Source organism: Physeter macrocephalus, chromosome 9 (genome assembly GCF_002837175.3).
Source record: "Physeter macrocephalus isolate SW-GA chromosome 9, ASM283717v5, whole genome shotgun sequence".
NCBI classification, from domain to species: domain Eukaryota; kingdom Metazoa; phylum Chordata; class Mammalia; order Artiodactyla; family Physeteridae; genus Physeter; species Physeter macrocephalus.
This window is the reverse complement of record NC_041222.1, coordinates 82,687,782-82,714,158: the sequence shown is the minus strand read 5'-3', so window position 1 is coordinate 82,714,158 and position 26,377 is coordinate 82,687,782. Positions and strand designations below refer to the sequence as shown.

The 26,377-nt window shown below is 35.6% G+C and overlaps 1 protein-coding gene across 3 annotated transcripts in view; it reads right to left on the bottom strand.

Moving 5' to 3' along the window:
* The window catches only part of MFSD14B (major facilitator superfamily domain containing 14B), an 81,258-nt gene that overhangs the window by 20,190 nt on the left and 34,691 nt on the right, over positions 1 to 26,377 (bottom strand). For all 3 annotated transcript variants that reach the window (XM_007122292.4, XM_024117173.3, XM_055087278.1), the window contains exon 3: positions 13,396 to 13,458. In XM_007122292.4, the coding sequence (XP_007122354.2) occupies positions 13,396 to 13,458 (63 nt within the window). The remainder of the gene's footprint in view (positions 1 to 13,395; positions 13,459 to 26,377) is intronic.

Here is a 26,377-nt window from a genome sequence, read left to right as displayed (position 1 = left end):
GCTCTGCAGCGGGAGAGGCCACAACAGTGAGAGGCCCGGGTACCGCAAAAAAAAAAAAAAAAAAAAAAAAAAAAAAAAAAAAAAATCCTAACAAAATTTTTAAGCGTGCTGTTTGAGAGGGAAGAACCAGGGATAAGAGCTTGTTTTCTGGGAGAAACTGGAAAAGAGAGGTGATGTAAAATATATACACCCACAGTTGGCCCATAACGTGAACACACACCAAGTGTATGGAAAGAAGCCAGACACTTAATTCATTTTAGTAAATATGTATAGCATATCTATCACGTGCAAAGCTCTAAATTAACTGGTGAAGTGAAGACACTCAAATGAATACACACCTTCTGCTCTCAAAGGAATAAACTAATAGGGATAGCAGGATAAGTATGCATATACTAAATGTCCATAAGAAAAGCAGATTTTCTTGCCATCAAACTTAAAAGTTCCATTTGCCTGGTGAACTCAGGACAGAGATAATGCAAGTTGCATAAGATATGAAAAAAAGAGTTGAGGCTAAGGGGAAGCAAGAACACCACACATAAGCAAAGGAAGCAAAGAAACTCACACTTACCACTTCCTCACAATTTGCCAGTCACTCTGCTGGCTGGCCACTTCCATATCTATTTCCTTTTTGAAATCAGGGCCCTCTGAGGTGGCGACAGGCTTGCCTCTCAGACCCTGTTGGTGCTATCATCCTCCCTTTACATGCTCTGTCTGCACACATGGCCACCACCACCTACATTATGAACAGCTTTGCAATCTCTCTTCTGAGCTCTGCCTAGAGCCAAATGGACTTCCCTATTTTGACATTTAACATGCACACTGTTCCCTATAAACCTGACCAAACACCCACACTTCCCATCTTTGCTAAGAAGCTGTCCAAAGCTTTCCCATCATCCCTCCACTCACCAAGGCGATTTTTCAGACCATTCTCTTGTAATGATTTCTCTTTATCCATCCCCTGCTGTGTGACACTCTTCGGCATTTCCTGCCTGGATTTAAATAAAACTGCTTTCTAACTGCCTCCTGCCCCTGGTCCTAGTTCCCTCCAATCTGTCCTCCATATACCCCCAAGAGCAACCTTGATGAGCTGCAGACTTCCGTTCTTTTATCCTTTGTTTAAAACTCTCCACTGTGCAGAGTTGAAATTCTTTAGCAGGTATTTAATAGGTGAAATAATGAGTGTCTGAACTTTGCTTCTAAATACTACAAATAGAAACTAGGTGGTAAGTACATGGGCGTTTATTACATTATTCTCTCCTTTTGTGTATTTGAATTTTCATAATACATTTAAAAAATTCCTCAGCATAGCATACAGAATAGAACCCTCCAACATCTAGCACCTAACACACACCCTCTATGCTTGGTCTATATACAATACTTCTTAGTTTTCTGAAGATATACAATACCGTGTTCCTTTGTGCCAATAGGCATTGCAAAGGCCCTTGCTGTGCCTGTATGCTTCCCACACTTAGACCTGGTAAACTACTAGTCTTTCTTCTCAACTCCAGGCAAGGAGCACCTCTTCCTCTATCTATTTTCTTAGTTACTCAAACAGAATTAATCACAATGGTTTTTGAGGGGTGCAAAACAAACAACCCCCCTCAACCTGGTACATATTGCTTCTATTATAACTGTAACACTCTATTACAATTACTTACTTGTTATTTGTCTATCTTCTCTATTGGATTAGAAATTGAGAATAAGGTCAGAGGAATGGTTTCTTTCCTTCTCTGTACCCTTGATGCCTATCACAGGGTCTGGTAATAAGGGCTTTCAAAGAGGTTTGGTAAACTGAATAGAACTTTTAAGAGCAAATCAACTCACAGTAGTTTCCAAGGTCACATGGCTGAGAAGAAAAAGAATAGGATTCTAATCCCTTATCAGCCACTAGTAAACCCAGAGCCAATGGGCCAGGGGACAGACAGGTAAACTGATGTAAGGGGAGGTGAGAGAAGACTCAATGGAGGACAGGCAAGTTGAGGAGAAAAGCATTTTGGCTCCTCTGAAATAAAATATTAATCCATACCCAGGCATCAAACCTTGTAATTTATAAGCCACAGTGGATTTCCAGGGCATTTGGTCTGTTCTTGCATCAAGACAGTTAAATGATCTCCTTTAACTAAGAGCTAAACGACTGCAGAAGCAGGGCTTAAATTCACGACTTGCAACTATCAGTTTCATATATTTTAGAAACGAAAATCTTTTACGTTGCTTTAAAATTCTCTAAAAATATCAGGGCTTCCCTGGTGGCGCAGTGGCTGAGAATCTGCCTGCCAATGCAGGGGACACGGGTTCGAGCCCTGGTCTGGGAAGATCCAACATGCCGTGGAGCAACTAGGCCCGTGAGCCACAATTACTGAGCCTGTGCGTCTGAAGCCTGTGCTCCACAACGAGAGGCCGCGATAGTGAGAGGCCCAAGCACTGCGATGAAGAGTGGCCCCCACTTGCTGCAACTAGAGAAAGCCCTCTCAACGAAACAAAGACCCAACACAGCCATAAATAAATAAATAAATAAATAAATAAATAAAAATTAAAAATATCAAATGCCTGAGTTCTTGGGTAGTATAGAACTGGTCAAGAAAAATACGTAAAGAAATTTAAGAGGACAAAGCAGTAGAAGTAACCACCACCACAAAACCAGTAACAAAAACTCTAAACACAAAGAACCCTGGAAAACTTTTTGGACAGTTCTGATTTTAGATTTCATACAATGCTTTAAGATATGGAATGCATGCCATTAAAACAAAGGATATGAGAAGGCCAAGCACTGAAGTTTTATTTAAAATAATGTAGTTTTTTCAGATAAAAGATACTGCTATCTAGATTCTGGATTTAAGTTGTAATTTATTCTATTCATTAAATAATTATTATTTAAATAAAATTCCCAGTGACAACAGATGTTGAAAATACCCTCTGGGAGAACCTACATTTTTATTAAGATGCTAAAATTCAATCTAATAAATACTTGCCTCTTTGGAAGACTTGTATTTCTTAAAAATCAAAGACTTTCTTCTGTCCCAGAGTTATTTCTTCACTACACAATCTAGCCCTAGATCCTATCAGGCCACATTACAACAGTAGATTGAGAAGGATATTTGTACCTTGATTAGGCAAGTACTTCATCAGTCCTAAAGATGCAGAGCACAATTTGCAAATGAGAACAAAATGTTTAAAAATTAAAACCAGACTGACATCAAGGCCCTAGCCTTTAACACAAATACAGCTGATTCTCATTATTCACAGAATTAGAGAACACAGAACCATTGTTGCTAGAGGAAACACAAGGTTGGGTTCCTGCAAGCCTCTGGTCACACAGTTTCATTAACTGATCAATACATAACCTTGATTAATGTGTGTTTCTGTTTAAAGATACCTTATTTAATATGTATATTGTTGATTTATTAACAATGAAGTTTCAGTTGATAGCACTATGACTCATGTCTGAATGAGGCTTATCTAACACAGTATTTTCTCCATAAAGTACATCAAGGCCCTCCTGCATTTAGAAATACTTGACAGCACTTCGGCACTACACTTGGGGCCATTTTAAACAGAGAAATTGTCAACAAAAGGAACAAAAATGCAAAATATATGGCATTATATGGACTGCAAAAAGGACATGTTTATAGTATGAGACCTGAAACAAGAAGAGAGAATGTCCCCTTGTTCAACCTCAGCTGGAAACTCACAGTTGGGCAACTCAAATTCCCTCCTTATGCCATACATAAATGAACATGAAAGTACTGTACTGATTTGGGGGTTACAAATAAATTTAGCGAGTAGGCAGATCTGCAAATGTGAAATCCGGGGAAAATGAGGACCGAATGTACTAAGCCATGCTATCGTGGCCCAACGAATACTGGATAAAACATGGTGAGCAGGAGCCTAGGTGTGGATGGCAAAATTAACCAACAGTTAATACGTCACTTTTTTTTTTTTTTTTTCCGGTATGCGGGCCTCTCACTGTTGTGGCCCCTCCCGTTGCAGAGCACAGGCTCTGGACACGCAGGCTCAGCGCCCATGGCTCACTGGCCCAGCCGCTCCGCGGCATGTGGGATCTTCCCGGACTGGGGCACGAACCCATGTCCCCTGCATCGGTAGGCGGATTCTCAACCACTGCGCCACCAGGGAAGCCCCAATATGTCACTTTTGTAAATTAGCTTCCCAGTCCAACAGGTTTTTAAGGTGGCATAATTAACTGGCCAGTAATTCTGACATGGCCTTACAGGCTCTAATTTGGTAAAACAGCAATTAAAGCTTATTGTTCAATTAAATACAATTATCCAATAAACTTTTTAAAGCATACAAAGAATAGCAAATACAACTCATTTGAAGCAAAAGTACATGAATTTTATACTTTATATAGCCATCATAAAGGTTTTAAGCGTAAGTTTTCCTTAACATATGCAGTTGGCAAACATGTGACTAAAATAATTGGGTCAATACCCTTAAAAAGTTTTAAAACTAAAAATTTTTTTGTTTTCCTTCAAATATTTTAATTAACTTTGCAACTGAGTTTGAGGGAGCAATGGTACCACCAATGAAGAACAAAGTAGTTATTTAACTACTTCTGAAAATTTTCATTTTTCCCTGAAAAAGTTCGCATCTTATGACAACTTTTCAGTATCTTTTATAAGCCGCAAGGAACCTGCAACATATAGAGATAGTTTACCCCAAAATTATATTCATTCACTTTGATTTTTCATACAGTACTTTACTAATAATGACTTTTATCTCTTTCACTTCTTAAAAGGACATCAAAGAGAAAATTTCACACTATGGAATTGTGGTTTTTATTTACATAACTGACAAATGCAAATCCTTTCACATAAAAAAACAGTACTAAAACAGGGGTCACCTTTCAGACCTAGGAACCAGTAAGACCCTGTACAGTACAGAGCTTCCCTTCCCAGGGTGCATAACAATCAGTTTAACAGGGCAAATGAGAAATATGATACACAAAGTGACTTTTAGTTCAACTGAAGTCCGGGAAAGGGAATTTGTGAAGCATGAAGAAGGTCTAAGAACAGCTGGCAATCCTGAGACTTCAAGGAAAGAACAATATGGGCAAGAGGGCTGGAGTGTTTTCTTTTGATCAGGGGAGAAAAGGGGATGGATGTAGGGAAGATTCACTGAAAGCAGAAACAAAAGCATATGAAAGTGCAATTAAATTTAATTAAAATATAAAGAAACAGACTGTCACAGGCTTTCCCTTAATCTTAGAAGTAGTAGGGCCATTACTTCAAAGTGATTACAAGAAAGAATAACAGCTAGCATTCCTATATGCCAAACTGTTCTATGCCTTTCACACAAATGTCTTACCTTCTGAAATGGGTACTATAAAGGTAAGTAACTAGCCTAAGGCTCAGGGCTCATAAGCAGTAGAAGCGGGATTCAGCTCAGATGTGAGGTGGCTCTAGGACCTGAGACTAATCCATAAGCCCATAATTCAAACCAATTATTACACTTTTTTTTTACTGACATTTTAAGTGTCTCTATCCCGAAGCATATAAAGTACTAGACTTATCTACTTGTGAATTCTCTTAAACATGTTTTAATAAATGGATAAATTAGCAGCTTGTTATAAAAAACTATTTAAAATTTATGAAGTCATCTCAAGTAGGTTGTTTTAACAATTTTATTTACAGATAATTAAAAGGATAGTCTTTATCCAAGTTTCTATCCAAATTAAGAAAGCAAGAATTACTCTGTGTGTGTGTGTATGCAAAGCACTTCAGTACTTAGTAATCCTAAAGAGTAGCTATAAGAGGACTTTAAAGGTATCTTGTTTTTTATTTTATTTTTTTTTAATTCTTAGAAACATCAGCCAACAGTTTCTCTGTGTGCTTATGCTATGCGCTGCTTCATGATTTAATTTATTAAATAGCAGGATGAGACAGCTCAGCAGCAATTCCTAGGATTAGAGAAACTCTTGACATATTAAATGTCCCCGGATGAGTGTCCTGGTAGAAGATCTACATGGCCATCTCCTTGATCAGACTTGACCATCAAGTCTAGACTAAGAAGCACTGCGCGTGAACTTCTGTGGCCAAGCCCTGGGATGGATTGCTGGATCTTCTACTTTTTCACCTTTCCCACCCCTTGCTGTGAAGTCAAAGCTAGACAAGATTAAAGCTGCATGCTACAGAGGCATCTTCTTCATATCAATTGATCCAGGTGTAAATCAACCCTGGGCATCTGGCCCACTTAGTTCTAGTTTGGGACACTGATGAAGACATCTAGTTTTGTATTAAATATAAAACATGCTAAAGAAGGAAGCTTCAAGAAGTTTCAAGGTAGACACTGGGCAATCAGACCAGCTGGTCTTCGTGAAAAAAATGATTACAGTCACTCTATCTGCTCATGTTAACCAGCAGTAATACCTAGACTTCATCTACTAAGTCAAACCACAGCATCTCAGTCTGGTTATACTTCCAATGAAGTGTAGCCAAAACTACAATACTTTAGTGGTTAATTTTGTGTCAGTTTGGCTAGGCTATAGTACCGAGTTATTTAATCAAATACTAGTGTGGGTGTTGCTGTGACAGTATTTTGTAGATGTGGTCTAACATCTACAATCAGTTGGCTTTAAAGTACAGGGTATTACCCTCAATAATATGGAAGTCTCGTTTAATCAGCTGAAGATCTTAAGAGCAAAATCTGAGGTTTCCAGTAGAAGAAAGAATTCTGCCTCAGGACTGTAGCATTAACTCCTGCTTGAGTTTCCAGCCTGCCAACCTGCCCTACATATTCCAGACTTGCCAGCCCCACAATCATGTGAGCCAATTCCTTAAAATAAACCTCTTTATATATATTCTATTGGTCTTATTTCTCTGGAGAACGCTAACACAACTTCTTATTGCTAGTCACATAACAATGTCTACCATATGTTTCAATTCCATAAAAATAAAAACTGCTATTGAAAAATGTTTGGAGAGTAGGACTTTCAAAATCTGAGAAGAGGGATCAAGTGTGAGTTTTTCCCTTTATAATTGTTAAGATGAACAGGTACTTAAACTAATAATCATTAAAATGAGGGGATTATCATAAAATAAAGTACATCATTTAAAAATAAAGAACTGGGGCTTCTCTGGTGGCACAGTGGTTGAAAGTCCGCCTGCTGATGCAGGGGACACGGGTTCGTGACCCGGTCTGGGAAGATCCCACATGCCGCGGAGCGGCTAGGCCCGTGAGCCATGGCCGCTGGGCCTGCGCATCCGGAGCCTGTGCTCCGCAACGGGAGGGGCCACAACAGTGAGAGAGGCCCACGTACCGAAAAAAAAATAAATAAAGAAAGAACTGAACAATCCTTATTAGAAAAATAAACAATAAACAAAGAACTTGAAGGCACTTCATAAAAGTAGCCAGCAAATAATGTAAAAATACCCAACCTCACTTGATATCAAAGAAATACAAATAAAATTACATTGAGACATCATTTTCAAGCTTATGAGATGAGTGAAGATCTGAAAAGTAATACTTGTATTAGAGCATGGTGAAACAGATACACACACTGTTGATGGACGTGTGAAATGGCACAATTGCTCTAGGAGATAATGTGGTACTATATATTGAAGACCTTTTAAAATGCCCAACTTTTCTACTCACTAGTTATACCTTTACAACTCTATTTTTTTTTACGAAACAATAAAAAATGTAAAGATTTATTTTAAAAAATTTGTTACAGAATTATCTTCAGTAGTTTGAAATTAGAAACCACTTATACAGGGAAATGGATAAATTATGGCATATTCATACAATAGAATAGAATATGTATAACCACTTCAAATAAGGCAGTTTTTGCTTTGCATGGTAGTACAGGACTGAAAAAAAATGTGCAAGCTGAAACCATGTAAAGTGATTTTAATCAATGGGAAAAACTGATTTATTCTACGATATTTAGGAATTTTTGCCAGAACACTGAAAACTCTTTTACTATCAGTTATACATGTTTAGTGAAATGAAAAAATAGTAAAACTATCAATAGTATTTATTTAGTACACTGTAATTTAAAATATTAAGAATTAAAGTATTTTATTTCTTTGTAAAAAACTTACCAAGAGTCATTTGAACAGTGCTTGTCTTCTTTGTAAGTCATATAATGTATGATGCACAGTATCTTCTTTGCTTTGGAAAATTGTCATAGGCCTTTTTAAGTTTGGATCAGCTTACATTTATCCTTTGTGCTTTCAGTGTCATGCAATATCATCTCTGAGAGCTCTTTTATTTTTTTAAACATCTTTATTGGAGTATAATTGCTTTACAATAGTGTGTTAGTTTCCGCTTTATAACAAAGTGAATCAGTTATACATATACATATGGCCCCATATCTCTTCCCTCGTGCATCTCCCTCCCTCCTACCCTCCCTTATCTCATCCCTCTAGATGGTCACAAAGCACCAAGCTGATCTCCCTGTGCTATGCGGCTGCTTCCCACTAGCTAGCTATTTTACGTTTGGTAGTGTATACATGTCCAAGCTTTTTGCTGGCATCACTTCCTCTGGGACATTTTTATCCTTTTCATCACAACCATATTCCTCATTTATGCTGATAAGTTTATCTTCACTAAGTTCCTTTGGCTACACATCTAGAGTCTCTCCAACCAGCTGGTTCTTCTATAATTCCTCTGAGGTTCTATATGAATCCCTCTTTCAGCATTATCACTATTTATTTCTTTACTGCATTCTCATCCTTGCTGGCCAATTCCTTCTTTCGATGATCCATTTTTGTAAACTGTCAAGTGGGTTTATCACTGGATCAAGGAGGCAACACAATGACGTGTTTTGTTGTACGTGCGTGAACTAAGATGCACAGTGACTGGTCACCAACACTTTGAAATGTCGTGACTGGTTATGATGTGTATCTGTTATTTATGTAGTGTTTTGTGGACTGAGGAGTTAGCAGCAGTTTGTATTTTATGCAGCTACTCACAGTTAATACACCATGGTAATGGAATTCTGAATTGTGATGAATTGGGAGACTCATGTTATATAACTGAACTGTGGTTAACTGAAATTTGTGCATATTGGAGCATGCAAGAGGGGGCTGCCTGTATTTTATGTAGTTTTAATGTTATGGGGAAATTACTGTGATATAATTAGTGACCGCTGATACAAGAAAAAAAAGATACACAAAGTCTCTGAGTAAGCTGGATCTTGACTATATAAAAATGCATAGAAAGAGACTGGAAAGAAATGTTATTTCAACAGTATTTATTTAGTGCCTACCATGTGCCAAGAACTGGTCTAGGTGCTGGGGACAGCAGTGAGCAAAGTGGACAAAAATCCATGTCCTTAAGAAACTTCCAGTCTAAAAGAGGAGGGGTGATGAGAACACATAATAACAAGATAAGATAAAGCAAAATATACAGCATGTCGGAGGTAAGATAATGCTTTGAAGAAAAAGCAGAGAAGGGGGATTGGGAGTGATGAGAACTGGACACATTATTCAAGATGGTAGTCAGTGAAGGCTTCACTGAAAAATGACATCTGGGTGAAGAGCTGAGGGGTTAAGGAGTGAAGCCTGCCAAAATCTGGGAAAAGCAAGCAGAAAAAACAGTACCTGCAAAGCCCTCAGGCAAGCACTGGCTGAGGAAGCTGTGGCTGCAGCAAGGTCAGCAGGAAGTGGAGGAGAGAACAGGGATGACACCAAAGGAGAAAACGGGGTGTGGGTGGGGTTGGGTAAGAAGAGTGCCACAAACTGGCTGATATTTTATCAAGATCTCTACTGAAAGGGGACCAGATACTGTTTTGATTATAGTTCTATTTTGAAGGTAGAATCACAGAACTTGCTGATGGATTGGGTTCGGGATATGGAAGAGAAAGAAGACTGATTCCAGGAATTTTGGCGTGAGCAAGAAGGGCATGACCAGTAACTGATATGAGGAAGACTTGTGGGTTGGTCAGGCTGGAGGGGAAGACCAGGATCTTAGTTTTGGAGCTGTTAACTTTGAGATACTTATTAGGCAAGGAAATAGAGATGTCAATTAGGCAACTGGATAGACAAGTCTGAAGTTCTGGCCCAAGGTCTAGGAAGGTATTTATTTGAGAGTTGAAAGTGAGTAAGTCTGATGATACCACCAAGGGAGTAAGTGTAGAGGTAAAAGAAATTGTTGTCCATGGCTTCAGCCACCCATCTGTCACAAGTCTAGGAGATGAGGAACATATATTACTTGTCAAAAACAGGGTTAAGAAAGAAGTTAATTTAAAAACATAATTAAAAAAAAAACTCAAGTTACCATATGACCCAGCATTTCTACTCCTAAGTATGTACCTAGGATGAAGTGAAAACATATGTCCACATGAAAATTTGTGTACACAAATATTTGTGTACACAAATGTTCACAGCAGCATTATTCACAATAATCAAAAACTAGAAACAACCCCAAATGTCTATCAACTGATAAATGGATAAACTGTGGTATATCCATACAGTAAAATATTATTTGGCCATAAAAAGAATGAAGTACTAATATGTGCTACAACACAGGTGAACCTTGAAAACATTGTAAGTGAGGGAAGTCAGTCACAAAAGAACATACTGTATGACTCCATTTACATGAAATGTCCAGAACAGACAAATCTATAGAGACAGAAGGTAGATTTGTGCGTGCTTAACACTGAAGAGGTTAGGGAGAAATGAGAAATGACTACTAATCGGTATAGGATTTCTTTCAGGGGCAATGAAAATGTTCTAAAATTGACTGTGTGCTGATGGCTGCACAACTTTGTGAATATATTAAAAACCAGTGAATGTACACTTTAAGTGGGTGACTTGCATGGTAGGTGAATTATATCTCAATAAAGCTGCTGCAATAACCAAAAACAAAAACAAACAAACAAAAAACTCCAAAACTAAAACTGGAGAATTCACAAAACAGAACTGGTTACTCTTGCATCCTTTATTGATGCTCACCCCAAATCTAAACCTCCTCTTCCATGCATTATGATAGTAAACTTACAAAGTAAAAGTTAACTGTAGAAAATCTACAAAGATAAACAAAATACATAAAGAAGAAAAAAATCATCCATAAATCCACATACTTTCAAACTTCAGGTTTGAAATCATTGTTTCCCCCTGCTTATTTACATTTATTTTGGCCAAAACACACCTGAAACCATACTGTACAGTTGTATATCCTCTTTGTTTCACACATTACATGGTATTCTTCAAAAACATGTTCTTTATATGCCTGTATTACATTATATGGCTATACCACAACATATTTATTCTTTTAATTTTAAGGCATTAAAAAGTTTTTGTGTTTACTATTACAAATAGCCCTTTACCCAAACCTCTGAATAACTCTATTTGATAAGAACAACTTTCTAGAAATGGAATTACTTTGTTAAAATATGTAAATATTTTTAACTCTTAAAATACTGCCTTCCAGAAGAGCTATATTTATCCTGTCATCAACAGTGCACAGGGACCCAATTTACCACAAACTGAACTAGTTCTTGTCAGTTTAAAATTTTTTACCAGTGTGTATGTAAAAATATTATCTCATTTAATTTGGGACTTACTGCTTATTAGTGATAAACTTATTTTCACACTGACATCTTTTGTAAACTGCCAGGTTACACCCTTCTTTGCCCTTCTGGGATATCAGTCATTTTCCTATGGTTTTATTTTGAGAGTGCTTTTATGTATTCCTCCTTCTATTACCAGTAACATTTTGTCATTTGTATTTTCAGTTTGATGATGGTGGCTTTGACTTACCAAAGTTAAAATATTGATGTAAACGACTCAATTTTTTCCTTTATGAATTCTTTTTCTAAAAAAAGAAAATCTTTCCCCAAACTGGTAAGAAAAATGGTCACCAAGAGTTCCTTCTAATAGTTTTTGCTTTTTATGTACTCTTCTTTGCAACATTTACTGAGTATTTAGCACATGAATCAATGTACTATGCTAATAGCTAGCTTTATATCTACTAGCTCATTTAATCCTCATAATCACCCTACTAGAGGTCTTTTATCTTTCTCATTACTTCATAATAAAGGGGAGATTAAATTATATGACTAAGGTAACAGATAATAAGATGTAGACAGAGATTTAAAAGTTAAAGCAATCCAAAGCCATATTCATTCCACTGTGCACATATCCACATTAAGATATCTTAATAGAGCTGTGCTTTGCTGTTGGGTTCTCTTATTATATCCCCACCCCAGAAACAATAGCCAATTATTAAAGTATACAACTCCTTACTTAAGTTCAATAAATTGAAGTTCAATAGTCATTGAAGGTTAAATAAGTTCTTGTCCATGCCCTTGAATCAATCCAAATACTTTTTGTTCTATGGTTTTTTAGAATAATATTATGGATGTCTCTAAGTCAAAGTGTAATAAGCAAGCCACTTGGCTTTAGGGTGCAGACCTAACTGGTTTTATTTTGCAGAACCAGACTAAAACACATTTTATTAGCTCCACAAGACAAAAGAAAAAGATCCATGGTAACTTCCACAAGAATCTACTGTAAGGATAAGCTTATGTTGCATTTTTTTTTTAATCAATGCCCTCTCTCATTTATTTAGTTTTTCTTTTTATCATGTAGTTAAAAACTGCTCACAAACTGGTGCTTAAATGAACACATACCAGATTCTTGATAATATTCCTCCACTCAATGAGTATTAAAAACTTCTTGTTTTACTTTGTTTAAATTGCCTTGGTTTACTTATGGTATTATTGTAAGCATTCTCAAAATGCTTTTTGAAAATAGGCAAAGAATAAATAGCATTTATTACAATTAATGCTGCTCAAAGCTATGAATTCAGCAAATTACTAGGGTATAATTTTAAGTGTGCTGTTCAGCACAAAGTAAAATTATGTAGGTTGATATTATCTAAGTTGAAAAGGGCAAATTAGATGCTATACCCATATACTTTACTACAAATTGCGACTGGAACATAACATCATATTTTAACCCCTCATTTATAAGCTTTTCTGACAAATATCACATTAAATTTAAACAATGAATTAAGGCTAATTAAGTAAAGTAGTTGACAGCTCAGAAAGTTATGGGTAGAACACCAGCCTTGCCAAAAGACTATACATCCAACTAAATCCTGATTGCTCCTCTTCTTCAATCTCAAAGTCTATCTCAAAAGAAGATATTAATACTTGCCCATTTTATTCTGTTGATACAGCAATTAAAAGTTCACATAATTATACCCTTATATACTGCTCTGTACAGGCTAATAAAAATAAAGTACTGTTCTTACCAGTGCCTTATGGATTTGGGTTATATTTTATTTTGACTTTGATAATCTAGCTAAAATTTGATTTATAGAATTTACTAACGGTAACCATTTCCCTATGTTCCGTTTAAACTTCCAGAGTTAAACTACTAAGGGTTCCTGGCTTTGGTTCACTGTGAACCACACAGAAATTGTTCTTACCTTTACACCTTGAATGAGACCATTCATGAGGAATGTGTGTTGAGGAAATGTTTCATGCAGAACCTACAAAAAGCAAACAAACATCAAGACAAATTCAAAAGCAAATTAAAGGGAAAGATTTCTGCCCCTGTTAATGGCAGGCTAGGTAAACAAAATAAACCCTGGAATGAAAAAATTTTAAGTAACAATGACTTATGAAAAGGTAACAAGATAGTGAGGCAGAAATCTAAATAAAGCAATAACCTAAAAAGGTTATGCCCAACATTCAGTTGCTTTTGCTACAAAAGCATTTGTAACAAAAATAAACTGTTAAATTGGCTACCCCCTCAACCACCTACAATTTTAAGTATGTACTACAAGCAGCTATACAAACTCAGGTATGAGCCTGCAGCCCAGCTTCATGTCACCTAGGAAGTCCAGGAAACCTCAAGCCTTAAATTTGGATTACAGTGATCCAGACTGGTAGCACCTCCAGATGTCTAGAAGAAAAAAATCTAAAATCATTTCTGAAAAGGTCATCACCTAGGCTTCAAATCAACCGTATGTGTATTTTTCAAATATAATGAGAAGCACATAATCAAAGGTAATCAGATACAAAAGTAAATAAGACATCGTGAACAGCAACAAGCAAACAAAACTACAAAACAGAAACAGACTCTCAAAGACCTCACATTTTGGGATTACTCAACAGACTTTAAAATTAGCATGTTTTCTTTGTTGCAAGATATATAAAATAAGCTTGAAACTTTGTGGCAGATTAAAAGAACAAAAAGAAATTCTAGAAGAGAAAAAAATGCATTAACTTTAAATTAGAAACTCAATGGATATGTTTAACAAGATTAGACACAGCTTAAAGAGAATAACTGAACCAAAAAGTAGGTCAAAAGAAGTCATCCAGAATGCAGCATAGAGAGACAAAAAGACAGAATATAAGAGAAAAAGTAAGAGACACAGAGGGTCCAATAAGAAAGTCTGACAATTAAACTTGTCCAGTAATGAGAATGAGGCAGAGACAACATTTCAGGAGCCAATGGCTGAGAATGTACTAGAACCAATGACAGACATCAATGCAGAGACTAAAGCAGGCTAACAACTTCTAAGCAGTATAAAAAGAAATCCACATTCACAATTAAAATTATAGAGAACCAAAGAAAAATTCCTATAAACAGCCAGAGAAATACAGATTGCTTTCAAAAGAACAACAGTTAGACTGTTTCATAATTGTAACAACTGAACCCAGATAAGGAGCATGCTATTCTATCATCAATATAATGAGAAAAACAAAACAAATGCCAACCTAAAATTCTATACCCAGTTAAAATGCCCTTTGAGGACAAAGGCAAATATAACATTTTTGACCTAGCAAAAACTAGGTTACTAACTTACAGTAATGAGTTTACTAACTTACAGACCCCAATTAATAAAATATAAAAAATATACTTCCAGTAGAAGGAAAATAATCCAGATGTAATTAAGGTTAAAGATGCAAAACAGAAATAAAGAGCAAAGAAAATGGTAAATATAAATGAACAGGGATGCTACAAAACAAAAATAATGGGTCTTATAGGTTTTATTTTCAATTATACAGACTCTTAATAATATTAGCATAAATGAGGTAAATGACTATAAAGAGTTAAATTCATTTACCCCATTTATGCTAATATTATCCTAGATGAGAGTAAAGATATTAATATTAGACTTTGATAAGTTTGCATGTAATGTCATGGTAACCAAAAATGACAGGAATATAGTAGAATACTTCTAATATAATAGGAGAAAAATCAGCCTAACTATTCAATGCAAAAGAAGGCAAAAAGGAATAAAACGACAACTGAGAACTGTGGTACACAGAACAAAATAATGAGGTAACTGAATTCACGTAGACTTAATACACCAGTTAAAAGGCAAAGAGTATACTACTCTAAAACCAAATTTTAGACAGAAACTGAACCACAGGATTTGGAACCACAGGATCTCTTATACATTGCTGGTAGACATCTAAATTAGTATAATCACTCTGCAAAACAATTTAGCAAAATCTGGTTAAACTGAATTTTCGAATACCTATGATCCAGCAGTGTTTAACCACTAAAGAAAATCAAGCACGTGAACAACAGGACATGTACAAGAATGTTTATAGCAGCACTGTATAGACAATGGAACAACTGGAAACAAATGTTCACTACCAGGAGAACAGAAAAATAACTTGTGTTAAAGTACATAATAGAAAAAAAAGCTTGAAGCCCCAGAAGACAACATGAACATTATACATGTTATATACCCTTTTTTAGAAGTTCAAAAATAGACAGAATTAAATAACATAGATATATCTTTGTGTGTTTATATATATATAATAATGTGAGCTAGAACTAGAAAATAATCAAGTAAATGATAAATAAATAAATTCAGAATTGTGATTGTCTTTGTTGGGGAGGCAGGGAAAGAGATAGGCAAAGAGGACACAGATAGAAATAAATTGTGGTTGGGTTATGCATGGGTTCACAGGTGTTCCAAACATCCTTAAAAAATATGTTATAGAAATAAATTTTAAAAACAAAGAAGGATAAAACATAAAATAAGGGGGGATGAATGTTTCATTCCATGAGTGAAACAATGAAATCTGTGTATCATGAACAAAGAGTTATGATTAATCTAATTCTATGCACCTGAAGTCCTATGAATTATAAAAGAGGGGAGCAGGATAGAACAACTGTATTCTAACTTTAGACAGTTTATCTTCACAGGTTCTTCAAAAAATGAAATTAAAATGTATCCATAGAAATTACTTCCAATCTATCCCCTAACATGTAATTTTTAAGGTTTAGAAAAAATTTGTCATCTAAGCTAGTGGCATTTGAACTCTACTTCCTGTACTGAAAAAACAGAAAAGTAAATGAAGGACACCAAATATCTCAAGCAGAAAATCATCAAAGTTTTCAGAAAAATCTTCCCTAGATAACAAATTTCACAGGATACAGAGATACAGAAATTTTCTTTAAAGAAAAAGGAATACAAATCAATATTAGAACTGTTTAATAATTTGTCATATGCACCACTGAAATATGGCACAATAGCAAAACACCAGAGTCAGTATATTTTAAAAAACGTTTCTCTGATCCTGGGTGTACCAGTTATTTATCCATTGTCTTTTAGCCCCACTTTTTCCCTATTACACTCTGTCAGACCAAGGCTGAGAGCTTACAGATATTTTTGAAACTCCCCTTGCCAATGGATTTCCTCACAGTTTTTGCCAGTGGGAAACAATAGGGTTGGGGTAGTGCTGGTGAACACTACGCCAATAACTTCAGAGCTGTCTTCATTCTGTCAAAGGGGCAGCAATGCTTCTCCTCTGCTGCCCCCAGCTTCGTCCTCACCCTCCAGACCTCTGACCTCCCCTAAAACAATTCTACACTCAACATGACCCAAACATGCATTCACTTATGCAGGTGATGCAATCTAGGAATAAGAGATAACCTCTTTAATTTGGCAAAACCATATCCATGTATGAATGACAGAACTTGGATTTACTGAACTGCACATTAAAATAAAGATCTAATGGAATTTCTGGCAGTATGAGAGACTGTTTCTGGGTAATAGAGCCATGATGCAGGAAGTTCTCTAAAAATTTTGAATCTGTGCTTTTTAAAACTTTCCTATTTTAAAAAAAACAAAGAAAATAGTAAAGTTTTATTAAACAAGTAAGTAAAACAAAACAAGTCAATAAATTTTTTTTTACAAAGCTAAGGACTAAACCTTCACAAAATAAAGCAGCTGAAAACAACATTCCAAACTTATGATAAATTCAAAAAAATTTAAAATAAAGTATATAAATAATTTTACTACCAAAGACAATAACTGTTACCATAATAAAGTAAACCTAATGATAAAAAGTATATTAAATATCTCATATAAGATCAAAGCTTTCATTTAAAATATCTTTCTATACTAAAAACTTCAAGAAAGATATTACCTTTTTTCTTGAGAAGGAATACAGTAAACATAAAATACAATGGCATTTGCTTATCATTAAAAAAAAAATTTAGAAACTTCAGAGAACTGAATTGACTTCCAGTACAATGAAGCTAATAAATATCTGTGTGTATATATATATGTATTACATTCAAACATACACACACACAGCTGTTCTTCTCCACTTCTACCTAAAGTATCACTGATATGACAGAAAAAATATGAAACTAATTTATAGCATTCACTATTTACTTGGAAGAATAGTGAAACTCTTCTGGATGATACAGAGCAGATGGGAAAACACTGACAATGAACCCTAAACAAGTTGAAGAAATAGTCACATGTTAAGGTGAAAAAGATCTTTGAAGTAAATTTTTCAGAATCCAAGGAAAAAAGAAAAAAACCGAACTGAAGGAGGAGGAAGAACATCCATAACTGAATAGGTCATTAAAAGGTTACAAAATAAGCCCCTGGTATCTTGCTCTCAAAGCTGCTGACCTCTGTATTTGTCCCCAAGATAACAATCACACGCATAGTTCTCTGAAGTGGGGCTTGTAAGGGGGATACTTGCAGAACTGAATAGGGGTGGGATTCAAAACTTATAGTTTTCCAGGTCACTTATGGCTGCCAAGAGTGCCATAAAGCCCTACAATCACTTGAGAAACTACTTCAGTACTACAGAGGAAATCCCAGAGCACCCAGACTTTCAGAGCTCCTACAAGCAATGCCTGCATTCGGTACTACAGAACAGGGATTTCCACCTGGGCTGGATAATGACACTCTATAAGCTACCTGAGGTATCTAGACCATGGGTGGCAAATTGATAAAATGATATGCTTTCTGACTCATATTTTCCAAAGTGAGCTGGCTGTCATGTGTAGATTTCAGGAAATTTCACCAAACTCCATATGATTTTCTAGCATTTCATAGGAAGTCAGAAGATTTCAAAACATGGGGCCTGAACTGCCATGTCACCGACTGGCTAAGTAGATAGTGGCTGCTGCAGTAGAAAGAGCAAGCATTCCACCGATAACACCAACCCATTCTTTTTTTTTTTTTTTTTTTGCTGTACGCGGGCCTCTCACTGTTGTGGCCTCTCCCGTTGCGGAGCACAGGCTCTGGATGCGCAGGCTCAGCGGCCATGGCTCACGGGCCTAGCCGCTCCGCGGCATGTGGGATCTTCCCAGACCGGGGCACAAACCCGTGTCCTCTGCATCAGCAGGCGGACTCTCAACCACTGCGCCACCAGGGAAGCCCACCAACCCATTCTTACCTCCACGTCTCACATTTACTACACTTGCGTAGCCCTAGAAGACGTTTGTTTTCACAATCCCTGACCTACCCCCTCATTTGTAAATATAAATATGTATAAAATTCAACAAAAGAATTTGAGAAAAACCACTGGAAGGACAAAAAAGAACATAGAAAGGAAAAGATAATCTACCTCACTGGCAAATAACCAAATCATGGCAGGAAACAGAAGAAATCTTTAAAATAAGTATAAGTGTCCTCCAAAAGATTCAAGAGGATGCCACATGCATTAAAAACAATGTGTTAGGGCTTCCCTGGTGGCGCAGTGGTTGAGAGTCTGCCTGCCGATGCAGGGGACGCGGGTTCGTGCCCGGGTCCGGGAAGGTCCCACATGCCGCGGAGCGGCTAGGCCCGTAAGCCATGGCCGCTGAGCCTGCGCGTCCGGAGCCTGTGCTCCGCAACGGGAGAGGCCACAACAGTGAGAGGCCCACGTACTGAAAAAAAAAAAGAAAAACAAAAAAACAAAAAAACAATGTGTTACGCAAGGACCAGCACCAAACAAAGCAAAACAAAACAAGTAAGGAAAGCCTTCAAGAATTGATTAGAAGATAATATAGAAAAAGGAAGAAGAGCACCAGAATGGAAATATATCAGGGTAAATCTAACTGAATACTGACTGTATAAAATATAACAATGTATTATATTGTTTAAAAAATATATAATTTAGTTGCACAATAATGGAGGTAGAAGAGAAACACATCTCTCTCAACAGATGGCAGAACACGTAGACAAAAACTTCAGTGATTATATAAAAGGCATCCAACATAGTTAACTCAAAATAGTTAACATATATAAAACACTATTCCAACCACAAAATACTTGCTCTCTTCAGATCACATGGAACATTTATCAGAATTAACCATATACTAGAATATAAAGCAAACTTCAACAAATTTCAAAGAACCAAAACAATTCATCACAATATGTTCTTTAATAACACAAGCTAGAAAAATCCCAAATGTTTGGAAATTAGACAATACACTTCCAATAATCCATGACTCAAAGAAGTTATAGGAAATATTAGAAAAAAGAATGAACTAAATGATAATAAAGATACAATAAATTAAACTTCATGAGTTATATGTATATCAATATTAATGCTTGAAAGGAATTTAGTTTTAAATACATATAACTGAAAACCAAAAAAGGGCTGGAATCAATGTTCTAAGCTTCTTTACAAAGAAGCTAGGAAAAGAACAGCAAATCCAACCCAGAGAAATAAGCAAATGAGGTGATGTTTTAAAAAAGAGAAATCAATGAAATAAAATCCAAACATTCAATAATGGAAATCAGCAAAGCCAAAAATAACTTCTTTGAAAGCTTAGTAAAAGTGATAAACTATTAACAAGATTAACCAAGGGAAAAAACACAAATTACTAATAACAAGAATGAAGATTATGTACAGCAAAGGAAACCATCAACAAAATGAAAAGGCAACTTACTAACTAGGAGAAAATATGTGCAAATCATGTAACTATCATAGGTTAATATCCAAAATATATAAATAACTCATACAACTCAATAGCAAAAAACAGAACACTGTGATTAAAAAATGGGCAGAAGATCTGAACAGACATTTTTCCAAAGAAGACATACTGATGGCCAACAGGTACATGAAAGATGCTTAATATCACTAATCACCAGGGAAATGCAAATCAAAACCACAATGAGATATATCATCTAACACCTGTGAGAATGGCTATTATCAAAAAGATAAGAAATAACAAGTGTTGGCAAGGATGTGGGAAAAGGGGAACCCTTGTGCACTGTTGTTGAGAATGTAAATTGGTGCAGCAACTACTGGAGGGCAGTATGGAGGTTCCTCAAAAAATTAAAAATAGCACTACCATATGTTCCAGCAATTCCACTTCTGGGTATTTATCTGAAGAAAACAAAAACACTAATTTGTAAAGATTTATGCACCTCTGTGTTCATCACGTCATTATTTACAGTAGGCAAGATATGGAAGCAACTGAAATGTTCATCAATGGATGAAGAAGATGTGCTGTGTATGTATGTGTGTATATATACACACATATATATGAACATTAATTACTCGGCTATAAAAAAAGAATAGAATCTTGCCATTGGTGACAACATGGAAGGAACTTGAGGGCATTAGGCTAAGTGAAATAAGTCAGACAGAGAAAGACAAATACTGTATAATTTCACCTATATGTAGAATCTAAAAAAACAAAAAACCAAGCTCATAGATCTGTGGCTGCCAGAGGCAAGGGGATAGGGAGTAGGCAAATTAATGAAGGGGGTCAAAAGGTACAAACTTCTAATTATAAAACAAATAAGTCATGGACCTAGAGACTGTCATACAGAGTAAAGTAAGTCGGAAAGAGAAAGACAAATATCATATGATATTGCTTATATGTGGAATCTAGAAAAATGGCACAGATGGACTTACTTGAAAAGCAGAAACAGATGTAGAGAACAAATGTATGGATACCAAGGGGGGAGGGGGGATGAACTGGGAGGCTGGGATTGACATATATACACTACTATGTATAAAATGGATAACTAATGAGAACCTACTGTATAGCACAGGGAACTCTACTCCATGCTCTGTAGTGACCTAAATGGGAAGGAAATCCAAAAAAGAGGGGATATATGTATACATTGAGCTGATTCACTTTGCTGTGCAGCAGAAACTAACGCAACATTGTAAAGCAACTATACTCCGATAAAAATTTATAATAAAGACAAAAAAAACCCCAAACAAATAAGTCATAGAGATGTAGTGTACAGTATACTGATTTTAGTTAATAATACTGTACTGCATATTTGAAAAGTGCTAAGCAGGTATATCTTAAAATTAAGTTCTCATCACACACAAAATTTGTAACTATGTATGGTGATGGAAATTGACTAGATTTACTGTGGTGATCATCTTGCAATATATACAAACATCAAATCATTATGTTGTAAACCTGAAACTAATGTTATACATCAATTAGACCTCAATTAAAAAAAAAGGAAAGAAGATATTATGAACTTTTTGCCAATTAACTAGACTCTTACACATTTAGTGAAAATATTCTTTGAAAAACACAACTTACCAAAACAGACACTAGAAAAAATACATAATCTGAATAGTCACATCTCATTAAAAAAATTAAATGTTATTAAAAATCTTTGCTAAAATAAACAAAAGAACAAAAAACTTCAGCCTCACCAAATTCTTCCAAACATTTAAAGAAGAAATATCAGCAATCTCACTCAAACTTTCCCAGAGAATGAGAGGAGACCCTTCCCAAATTAATTTTTATAAGGCCAACAAAACCTTAATACTAAAACATGATGAGGACATTACAAGAAAAGAAAATTACACTCCAATCTCTATTGTGCCCATAGTTGCAAAGACACGAACAAAATACTAGTAAATCATATCCAGTGATAGTTTTTAAAATTATATATTTCTCATAACTGAGTGGAATTTACTACAAGAATACAAGGGTGGCTTAATATTCAAAAATCAATATAACTGACCACATTACCAGAATAAAGGGGAAAATCTAATTATCTGGTTATATGCAGAAACCTCATCTGATATAAGTTAACACCCATTCATTATAACAATAAGCAAAACAGGAACAGAAGGGAACTTCCTTTCTCTGGTAACGAGTGTCTATAAAAACAATGTACAGCAAACATCATACTTAGTGGTGAATTTTAGAATTTCATATCATTTATGAGATAAGGAAACCTGCTATGACTGCTTCTAGTTAACCTTACACTGGATGTCATAATCAATACAACAAAGAAAGGAAAAGAAATAAAAATAAAAAGGATGGGAATGAGTAAAAACTGTCATTATTCACAAAAGATATGTGTAGAAAATCTACAGATAAACTATAAGGATTAATAAGTGAATCTAGCAAAATTACTAAACACAAGGTCAGGACACAAAAACAAATTGTTTTATGTACCAGCAACAATTAGAAAATTAACCTTTAAAACTACATTATTTACTATAGCATCAAAACCCAAATACCTAGGAATAAATCACATGAAAAATTCATGCACTGAGAAATGTAAAACATTATTCAGAGAAAGTTTTAAAGACTGGATAAAAGGAGAATATACCATGTAGATTAGAAGACTCAATAGTGTAAAGATGTCAGTTCTCCCTCAATGAATCTGTAGTAATGCAATCACAATCAAAATTCCCAGCAAGTTATTTTGTGAATATTGAAGAGGTGACTACAAAATGTATATGGATATAGAAAAGGCCTACAATAGCCAAGGCAATCTTGAGGAAGAAGAACCAAGCTATGAAAGTTATATAAGATATCAAGATATTGCTATGGAAATCAACACAGCATAGTATCGACACAGGATACATACACAAATAGAATACAAAACCTAGAAACAAATCCATATGAATATGACTGCCTGCTTTATGACAAAGTTGACACATACAGTGGGGAAAGAAAGATTTTTTAAATAAATGATTCTGGTTCAACTATATATTAATATGAACCAAAATGAATCTTGACCACTATAAAATACAGTGATTTTTTTTCTAGATGTATGGTAGATCTGTGTGTGTAAAATAAACCAATAAAGCTCTGGGGAAGAAGAGTTTCTTTAAGCAAGATTTTAAGAAAGCAACCAAACATAAGAAAAACATCAGTTAACTGAACTAGGTAAAGATTATGAACGACTGTTCATAAAAAGACACTATTAAGAGAGTGAAAAGGCAATCCAAGGAGGGAAAAAAAATGATCAGATATTCACATGGCAAATAAATATACATAAAGGGAGTTAACTTCATTGATCATTAGGAAGATGCAAATTAAGGCCACACTGCACCCATCAGAATGACTAAAATGAAATACCAACTGTGGGTGAAGATGTAGAGCCTGGCTTGTTGGAGGGTAAATTGATTCAACCACTCTGGAAAACTTTTGGCAGTATATACCTAAATTGAACAAAACCCTGCAATTTTACTCCTAGGTATGTATTACAAGAAACAAGAAAAAATGTATACACCTTAACTGATAAGACATATACAAGAAATATCACAAAAGCAGTATTTGTAATAGGCAAACACAGTAAACCCAAATGTCCATCAACAATAAAATGGATTTCAGAGATTTGCTAAAAGGATTCACAGGACTCAGAAACTGTTATACTCACAGTTACAATTATAGCAAAAGGATATAGCTCAGAACTGCAAACTCACTATTCTTGCCTGAAGTTCAGTCAGTAGCTTAATAAATAAATGCTTCTCAGTTTGTTGTGTGCCTTTGAATTCCAGAGCACTGAAATGGTTGTTTTTGACTGTTTTGTCCAGCTTTATTAGGACAGAATTTGTTGACCTCCTGTCATATCAAAAGTCAAAAGTCTGACCGTAATTTTTTGGGTAAAAAAAAAAAAAATGAACTTTGCCTCCAAGACCTGTGAAACATTATGAAGTATAATGAGAGTCCCAAAAGAGAAGGAAAGAGGAGCAAAAATACTTAAAAAAAATAATGGTCCCAAACTTCCCAAATTTGATAAAAAATATTAATCTACAGACCCCAGAAGCCAAACAAACCCCAAGTAAAAGGAACACAAAAAGGGAATTCCCTGGCAGTCCAGTGGTTAGGACTCTGAGCATTCATTGCCGAGGGCGCAAGTTCAATACCTGGTCAGGGAATTAAGATCCCACAAACTGTGGGGCATGGCCAAAAAAAATGTAACACAAAAAGATCCACACCTAGACACGTTATAGCATAGTCAAATTGTTGAAAGACAAAGAGAAAATCTCTAAAGCAGCAAGAAAAAGGAAATGAATTACCACTTACAGAAGGGACTGACAGACCTATTCCATAAAGGAACATACAGTACATAGTAAATATTTCAGGTAAGATTGTATGTGGTGCAACTACTCAACTCTGCCACTGTAGAACAAAAGCTGTCACATTCAATGGGCATTGTCATGGTCCAACAAAATTTTACATTTGAATTTCATATAATTTTCATGTGTCACCAAATACCTTCTTTTGATATTTTCCAACCTTTTAAAAACGTAAAAAACATTCTTAGTACACAGACCACATAAAAACAGGCAGTAGGCCAGATTAGGCCTGTGGGCCATAGTTTGTAGACCCCCTGACATCAAGAGAACAATAATACTTATTAACAGCTGACTTCCTACCAGATACAATGGATGCCAGACAATATAATGATATAATAAAATGCTGAAAAATCTATGAAAAAAACAGAATGCACACTAAATATTTTATACAACAAATTTTAAGCCGAAGAGACCCACCAACAGTTTCCTTGTATTTCCATGTCACCTCTTCTTATAACTGTATTAATTAGGTAAGTTGGAAATAAGCATTGTTTTTTCTTAAGCATTCACAAGTTTATAGATATAAAAGCAGGCTACAGATTACAACATACAACACAAAAAAATAGGACAGAAATAAATGCCAAACAATGGTCACTGCGTCTAATTAACTAATACTCATGATACAATAATGGTCAGCTTGGCAAAAGAAGGCAAAGATTTAACATACTGTCATCATATATTATAGATACCTTTAGTGAATGCTACTTGTTTTAATAATTATATGACACACAAGAGGGTAGGTTCTGGGTACTTTGGTCAAAACACCATTAGGAACCTGTCAAAACCATAAAAATGAGCCTGGAAAATCTTATGAATTCAGAAAGCAAACAGCGTCCATTTGACTATAGTTAGAACTTACTTCCTTTTCATATGCAGAGCAAATCATGCCTCAAAGTGCCTGTGTATTATGCCCCAAATGCCTGACAAACAGCCCTATCCATTCCATCCACCTCAACTCCCAAGAGGGAACACTGATTAAAGCAAAGGAAGCAGAAGCACTGGACTGTGGAGCAAATAAGGGGCTGATGAGATACAATACATGTTTGTTCAATGAAAACATATTTTGAGAGTAAGTAAGAAGGGATAGGAAAACTGAATGCGGCAGGGAAGTGTTTAAAGAGAATTCTTTGGATTATTAGATCACCATACAGAGAGAAGATGGTGTCGTAGGGAATACTGAGTCCTTGAATCTCTATCAGGATTCCAGGAAGGTGAGCTTATAAAAGAAAATCTGCAAATTGCAAAACTAAAATTCTTCACTCACAAGAACTAATATTAAGTATATCTTTATTGAAATAAGTGTTCTATTTAAATATACCTAAAGACTTTTAAATAAATCTAATCAGATTACTTTATTTATATTAAAATGAGATCAGGCCCTCTAAAAGGATGCACATTTTGACTAGAGGGTAGAATGTCAGGCAGGGATGTAAGACAAGAGAAAGGTCATTTTTATGTATGAAGAACTAATAGTACTACTAGAAGGTTAACTGTGTAAGGCCAACTTTGCGGTTTTGCTTCAGTGTATTAGGGGCGGAGACCTTTCTGATGGTGCTTAATTAACAAACTAAAGTTGTAATCTACGACATGGCCACATGAGACAGGCAACAAATCTCAGAGAAAATGACTAAGAAGAAGTAAATTGTTCTACACTACTTCAAACAGAGGGTCCTAATGAATGCTAGGATGCAGAGATAGTCAGATTGGAAAATATATGAATATGTATGTACTGTTTTGTATCTCCAAATCCTCATCTCAAGATTGTATTTTCTTGCTTTGGAAACAGGACAGAGTGCTGCCCACTAGCTACAGCAAGAGGGAAAAAAAAGAGATCTTTCTTTTCAAAAG